At 37.1% G+C, this 8279-nt stretch overlaps 1 protein-coding gene across 1 annotated transcript in view; it reads left to right on the top strand.

Moving 5' to 3' along the window:
• Positions 1–21: 21 nt before the first annotated feature.
• sema4gb (sema domain, immunoglobulin domain (Ig), transmembrane domain (TM) and short cytoplasmic domain, (semaphorin) 4Gb) overlaps positions 22–8279 on the top strand; it is a 47884-nt gene continuing 39626 nt past the window's right edge. Inside the window, exons 1-2 of the mRNA XM_017696070.2 lie at positions 22–159; positions 5449–5764. Of these exons, the coding sequence (XP_017551559.1) occupies positions 5632–5764 (133 nt within the window). The 5' untranslated portion in view covers positions 22–159; positions 5449–5631. The remainder of the gene's footprint in view (positions 160–5448; positions 5765–8279) is intronic.

The following is an 8279-nucleotide window of genomic DNA, read 5'->3' as shown; positions in this document are numbered from 1 at the left end:
GGCGTGTCCTCACCTGGGACAGTGAACCGCATGTGCGTTACATCGTGGGCTGTGTCTGTGGGATTCGGAGACACTAGCGCGGCTTCTTCACTCTAAACAAAGACTAACCCTGACACGCGCTGCACTGTCCGTGTCTGCCGTGTGGATGCAGCCTCTCAGGTACAGTAACTATAGATCTTTTCAGTCGTGTGTAGTTTCTTTCTGCAGACGATGTGTTCACAGATGTTTGGTTTAGTCTTTTTTTTCGCGTCGAGCTGTTAACGCTGCTCGATAATGTTGCTGAGCTCTAAAAACACGCAGGTGAAGGTGACTGATAAAGTGCTGGCAGAAGTGCCCTTTAAAAATGCCGCAGTGGTGTGGACTCATGCCTGATCTCTGTGGAATTTACAAGCAGAAAGACCTGTGTTTTTTTTTTATTTTTTTTAGAAAGTTGCTTTCTGTATCATTAGTGGGTTAAGAATTAGTCAGATTGGCTTCAGGAATGCCAGTTACGTTTTATTCAGGTCATATGCAATTATGGCTTATTAACTCTACCACTGCTGTAAGTCATACATAGAGTGAAAAAGCCATAATCGCATAATCAGCAGTGAAAACCACTCATTTCAGGGAGTGCTTCATGTTTTAAATGTATTTCCATATTCTGTAAATATACAGTTGGCTCTCTGGACTGGGCTGCAGAGGCTCTTCTGGTTTTTGTCTCTGTTTTTAAGAATACACAAGCAAAGAGTAAAACTCTGAATGTGAGGATGCCACAAGGTGTTTTGTTGCGCAGAAAAATAGTCAGAGCATTTCAGTCAGTCAGTTTCTATGGTGAGTTATAATGAAAAAGTGAAGTTCTCTCCAGGTGTCTTGTGTAAAGCTATGAAGGCACAGAGTAAAATCACAATACTTTGCTCCCAGTTCACTGTAATTCCTCATTCACGTGATTTACTTAATTTAGACAAGCAATGAATTAATCATACAGATAAAGTCATGACAGAAACATTATCTTAATCTCATCACTAGGCTTCTGAATGTGTGAGGATGAGCTTAGCTGTAGCCTACCTTATTGTATATATTCTCAATCTACAAAGTCAAATTCAATCACTGAATCTGGCATCTTACTAGTTAATATGTTATTACTACTCATAATGTTGTAACCCATTTTTTCTCTTTATGCTCTACAAACATTCTGATGTTATTACTATAAGGAAAATAACAGTAGCATCCTAAGACTCTCTATACATTTCGTTCTATAGTATCCAAAGCTATAAAACAGCTTTTTAAGGCATTTTGTAAACATTTGAGCATTTTTTGCAGCCAATGGAACACTTTTTGTATTATTTATATGTATAGTTAGTGAAATAAGGAAGAGTTTTATAACTTTGCTCTGCAGATTTTTTGCTTGCTTTATTGCTGGGGTTGATGCCGATGCCATGAAGCCAGCTTTGCTGTTAATGCTTGTGCTGATGCTGTAACCAGGTTTTCTTTAACTGGTTAAGAGAATCGTTTGCGTAGGTTGAGCTGCTCCTGCATTAGCATAAAAAAGGCAGTCTCAGTCAGGCCTGTCAGAGGCTAACAGAAGAATGATTTTAGTTCTGCAAGGATGATTATTAGGTCAGCAAATTTAAATCTTATGAGGCTGTTTCATGATTCTACTGGAGTCTGAACAGTTTTAGAAAAATCTGAGTTTCTTGTGTTCTGGGTGCCAGTAGATTTGGCCCTCTTGGTTGGTTTGAACTGTGTGGGAGATGTTCTGCACCACTGCGTTTCTTGTAGAAAAACCCAGCTCACATTAAAAGTGTCGGTACACATTTAGTCCATGACAAACAAGTGAAACATGAGATTATATCCTGGAACATCAAGGGTTTACATTGTATTTGACATGAGTGCTCCCACTCTTTCCTCAGCATTTCAGCTTGAGATCTGGATGTATTGAGCAGGATTTTTCAAGTCAGCCTCTGTTTCATGTTCTCATGATAGGGACAGACTAAGCACAGCCTAAGATAATAATTCTATTTGGACTTAAACATTTGTTGAAAGCTCACCATTGTTTCTTAAACCTGCATCTACTGTTAACTGGATTTACTTCACCTTTTAAAATAGAGTTTTATATAGCATATAAACATTGCTGAAGTTTTGAATTCATTGTTTTTATGTTGTCACTGTTTGCCTGTTCAGCCTAGTGCAGTTTAGCTCCGCCCACTCACGCTGAAGTTATAAGAAGTGTTTCAGGCCAGGCTGCGTTTGAATGGGGTGCATTACTGGAGAGCCAATCAGCTCTGCTGTATTTATTTGTGTTTTTGTCCTAAAGGCACAATAACAAAATCATCTGTTTAATTCCAAGGGATAAAAGAAAGTCAGTGGATAGGTCATGTAAAGTCAAACTATGACAGTTTTGAATACATAAAACCACACAAACATCTAGAAAAAACATTAAAAACAAAGAATCTACAGGACATGGGCCCTTTATCAGATAGCTTTGTTTAAAAAACTGTTTTTGTAAATGAGATGTTTGGAGTGTAAAGAACCTTAAAATGACAGAACCTCCACATAACAAAAAAAAATCAATCCTTCACTTGGTCCAGAACCTATACCAATAGTAAAGCCTTATATATACATTTTTTCACACTCACACATTTGAACCAAAGTTTTTTAGGGAACCAAAAGCAGCTCTTTTATGACTTGACTTCAAAAAAGGCTTTGGCGCATTGTAGTTCAGCACATTATTTTTTAAGATATCATTTAGATGACAGAATTCAATCAAGTCATGAAATCAAGGACTAGTATGTTCACAGTGCTGTGTAAATGTCAGAGACAACCCTTTAGTAAACTTTAATGCAAGTCAAAACTGTGATTCAAAACATAGAGTTAAAGAGGAAGTGGGACTATTAACAACCATGTAAGACCTCAACACTATGAGTCTGAAAGCAAGTGTAGCTGCCAAGAAACTGTTACTGAACAAATGAAACAGAAAAAAAAGATAATTATATAAATAAGTGAAACAAAGCTTCTGGTATACCTCAACATCCAGACCTCAATATTACTGAATGTGTTTGTGTTATTTGGATTGTGAGAAGAAAAAGTTGCAACCAACTTCTAAGACTGAACTTTGGAGGTGTTTTCTACTTGTAATTAAAAGTTTTTTTAAATGAAGGATGGTCTTTGATTTTTGTACAATACTATTCAGTCTTAGGCACAGTATTGACTAAGTTTGCCATTAGTTATGTGCGTTACTAGAATATGATGCTAGGTAAATAATACAGAATAAATGGAGTAGTTAAGAAGTGATTTGTTGTTTTCTCTTTAAAAGCTCATGGTATGATTATTTCTGGGACAATTTTAGTAATTATTACTATTGGCCTGATATGCTCCTTTTTAAAGAACCTCTTTCAGTATTTTAGTACACTCCAGCAAGACCAACTACTGTCAGATGGAGAATTAACAAGGCATGAAAGCACACACTTGTGAATTGTGACTGAATTGGATTTCTGAGCCATCTGTGGAAATGAGATATGAAGCATTTTTATAGTATGCCTGGGAGATGGCCTTATTAGAAGTACCTATTTGTCAGCATATGAACCATTAATGAAGAAAGTAGTAGAGTAATGTGAGTGAAAAGCTCTCTTTGTGAAACAAGTCAATATATCACATGCCTAATACTAAGTGTTCTCTGTAAAGCCTAAAAGCTAATTATTTCATAGAAATGTTCAATATAGATGTTATTATAGATTTATATTACAGATTTGGTCCACCTCTGTTTTAAAATTCAAATTCAATAGAATTTATTGGAAGCTAATAAATATATGAACATTCAGAATGAGTTTGAATATAACTGACATAGACTGGTAAATTCATTTAGATGGACAAGGGCTTTTATAGCTCTGTTTCATCAGAGAATAATGACTCCAAACCATCACTGATGGGGGGAATTCTCAGGCTCATTAAAGAGGCCTTCCATTGTTATACAGTACATTTCTGTTTGTGCTTGCAGTTCCACGTCACAGCCATTTTTTTTATCCCCCCATGTAGCAGATGTGTTTACCTTTCCATGTGGTGTTCCTTTGATTTTGTAAAGGTGACGTTTCGTTTGTCCTTGACACCAGGATCAGGACACAAAATGCAGAGGAAGACATGTTAGCACTGATGTGTACATTTGCAGAGCTTATGGATGAAAGGCACGAACCAACAGCAGAAAAATAAGCATTTCAGTTTAGTCTTGAATTTGAAAGTGCAGAAGGTGAAGTGAATAAAAACAAATCAAATTTTGATAAACATGTCATTAATAAATTCATTTATTTCTATCAGTTAGGGGACTATCAATTAGGGGATAGTTAAGTCTAGAGTTAGTATAACAAAAAGCCATATATCACTATGTGTTGAGGAAGAATAGTGGATATATTGGTCAAAGAATGTTGGAGATGGAGCTGCCGGGTAGAAGGAGAAGAGGTAGACCTCAGAGAAGGTTTATGGATGTAGTGAAGGTGGACATGGAGATGGTTGGTATAAAAGTAGAGGAGGCAGTGGATAGGGCAAGATGGAGGCAGATGATCCGCTGTGGCGACCCCTAAAGGGAAGAAGAAGATATATATTATATAAACTGCCATTCAAAAGATATTTAGTTAGATTACAGAGTTCAAGTCATGAATTAAAAGCTTAAAATGTTTACAGGACTAGGCAAAAGTCAAAGACTGCACTCATTTATTGTAATATACATTCAAAAAGTGCCATTAAATGCAGGTTTTCTGGAGATATTTTTGAGATTAGATACAGGATAATCCACTTACCCAAAGGAAGGGAAAAGTCAAGGGAAAATGATTAAAGTTAAGGTGATTAAAAGATACAGAGAAAATAAGACTCTAAAATCTTTATTAATCCCAAAGTGAAAGTCTTCTATTCCTGCAATACAAAGTACAATAAAGTACTAATCAACCAACTAGACTGGCCATCCAAATACAACCAACTTCTAAGACTGAACTTTTAGAGGAAAAATATCCCAGCAGGTGAAAATCTGAAAACCCGTGATAAGAATGGAGGCTTTAATAAAGACCAAGTAAAATACTGAATACTGAAAATTTTGATATTATGTTTAATTGTTGGTACTATGTAGAACTGAGATCCTCTTCTCTAGGCTTAGACCTATTAATGTCAGAAAATGCCATTTTTGACAAGAATAAACCAAGCTCGTAAGCTTTTGAGATAATTTCTAATTTATCTTATTTTCAGAGTTTTGTTCATATTATGTAATTGCTAATGTTTCTGACAGGGAATGATGGTATTTATGTAGCTTGGCATCAGCATGTGACCATCACTAACTAATTCCTTTTGAGACTGTTGTTTGTCAGGAAGTTACATTTTGGACAGCCAGTGATAGCAATCTGCATGCAAGTGTGATTTATTTGCTTGTCAACTCATCTGTAAGTATATCTGCTGGGAGAAAAGTAACTAGCCTCTTGTTTTTCCATGCAGAGTTCAACTTTTGACAGCAGGAGGATGAGCTAGCACCCTGTAATTGCATTGCTGGATAGAAAACGTGGGTTGTGTGCAGAGTACAGTACAGAGTAGAGTACACAACATACATAGACTGGACAATTGAGACAAAGTGCTGTCAGGAGGATCTGGAAGGGTTCCAGCCTCATCTGTATTACCATCATGGTGGTCATCATGTGTCCTGGACTGTCTGTGCTGACAGTTTTCTGCTGCCTGGCATCTGCACTGTGGGCGTTTCCATTTGGACCTGTACTAGAGCTGGATGTCACTCCAAGGACCACTGTACTCGTCAACGGTAAGATCCATACAACTATATATATATATTTGATAGTTTCACTCAATTAATGTGTTGAAAACAATAAAGCTAAACATATAATGGACAACATTAGTTTGGCTCTATTCAGCATTCAATCCCACTAACAAAAACTCAGAGTGAGAATTTGGCATTTATCATGTTTTGTAATGGAACTCAAATACAGAGTAACTGAATTATGAAAATTATATACTGACTGTATCTTATACTGATGATGTCTGTAATGCTCATGGTTTGTGCTCTATAACGCATGTTCTAATCCTTTTTTATATTGTCGCTATTAAAAAGGTATCTTAATTTTTTTTTTTACTTTTTTTTAATTCAGCAGTTTTTCTTCACATTTTGTGAAAAAAAAAACATGATGAATGGAGCAACAAGAACAGGTAAAAAGAGAGAAAGAAGGAAATAATTTGTTTTCTTACATAATCCATATCGTATGTATAATTTGTTTTACTTAAAACCTTCCAGTGTATGACTCCATATCGAAGCAACTGTTAAGCTTTGAGTCTATCGTCAGGAGCATTCAATCCCTGCCATAGCCATCTGTAGCCAGGAGACCAAGATAGCAAAATTGGCCTCACTCTAGTTGGGTGGATGGTCTTCCCTCTTCACCATCATTCAGCACAATACTAGCCAAATCAAGCAAGTGTTAGCAAAATTAGCAATTGCTGTTAATTGGTCTGTTGAGTTATGCTGTTGTAGTGGCACTGGTGCACTGGTACGTCATGTATCTCAGAGGAAGCACATTGTCACCTCACCTTCCCATATGGAATTCATGGAATACATGATGACTAAATTAGGGAGAAAAATTGGGTAAAGAGATATTTTGGTTAATTACTTTGTCCCATTATATCTCAGTGTAACTTTGTACTAGCATTTTCTGAGATAGAGAGATAGAGAGAGTAAGGGAGAAAGGGAGAACAGAATGTGCGTGGCAAGGCTGTAACTGTGTTCCAACAAGAAAAAACTATTAACAAAAAACTTGTTCAGGTCCTTGAAGTTTATTCACCCACGCTACCAACACCCACACTACAATCAAAATATCACAACAGAGCGTCTGGTTTTAGTAGCTCTTATGGTTTGTGTACAAAATATTTCAAGTCTCATGCTCACTTTAAACGAGTGGCACAGTTCTGAGTGGAGTGCAGAAGACAGCCTGAGCACTCTGGGTATTATTAGTGGCCTCTCTCTAGCCCTGGCCTAGTTCATGCAGTTCATACAGCACATGCTATGAAGCAGTGAAGCAATTAGCTTACTGCAGCTCCTGCAGGAGGAAACTTGTACAGCTCAGAATGGGGGTGCACCAGTTACAGGTGTTGATGTACTTTGATTAATTCATGAGGAAAATACAGAAACATTCTTTTATCTTTTATCTGAAGAACAGAGATTGAACAAAAAAAAACTAAAATTTTCCATAAATAAATATTTTTTTAATATCTTTGTGTGCCACAATTACTAGCCCCCCTTCATTTAATATTTTGTGCAGCCTTCCATTGCAAAGATAATAGCTCATTATAGGAGTCAGTGAGACCATTCCTCCATACAGAACCTCTCCAGATTTTGAGGTCCAAACTGTGGATTCTCCTCCTCAGCTCATCCCGCGGTTTTTCTGTGGGGTTTGGGCCGTGACAAAACCTTAATTCTGTGGTCGCTGAACCACTTTTGTGATCATTTTGAAACATGCTTTGGATCATTGTCTTGCTGGAATATTCAAACAATGGCCCAGTTTCCTGGCTGATGAATTTTGATTTTATTTCTGCTGGTACTTGATGGAGTTGATGATGTGATTATGCATCTGAATAAATTGTCCAGAGACTTTGGAAGAACAGACCCACAGTATCACAGCTCCACCACAATACTTGATATCGGGGATAAGGTGCATGGTTATCTTTGTGTCCATGCCACCTGGTGTTTGATGCCAAAAACATCTATTTTTTTCTGACATCTGACCATAGCGTGTGGTCCCAAGCAAGCTATACGAGCATAAGCATGTTGGTCCTCTTTCTGGCAATTTCCCTTCAACAACTTGTGGTTATATAGTTGGTGTTTTATTGTGGTTTGGGAGATGTTCAGACTCCAAGACCTAACTAATATCTGCAGTTCTACCTCTGTCATCCTTCGTTGTCCACTTGAGATTTGAACCATCCTCCTCACTGAGTGTGGGGTCAGTATAGACACACGTCCTCTTTGCAACAGATCTTAACATTTGCAGTTCTTCTTTCGTAATTTTTACTCTGATATTGAAAATGGTCATTTCAAACTGTTTAGCAATTTTCTTGAAGCCATTTCCTAATTTGTGCAGCTCAACAACCGTTTGTAACATGCTATTGCTTTTTTCTCTGGTCTATATCGTAATGATGAATGACTAGGGGAATAGGGTTAGTGTTTCATCTCATATATATTCCTCAGTGAAACAAGAAGTCATGGCTGACCATTTAAGTGTTCCTAATCTGTCAGTTAAACTTAAAAACATAAAATATGAACAGGAATATACTTC

The sequence above is a fragment of the Pygocentrus nattereri genome, chromosome 13 (assembly GCF_015220715.1).
Source record: "Pygocentrus nattereri isolate fPygNat1 chromosome 13, fPygNat1.pri, whole genome shotgun sequence".
Classification (NCBI taxonomy): Eukaryota; Metazoa; Chordata; class Actinopteri; order Characiformes; family Serrasalmidae; genus Pygocentrus; species Pygocentrus nattereri.
Note: the sequence above shows the minus strand (reverse complement) of the source record. Positions and strands in the feature narration are given on the sequence as shown.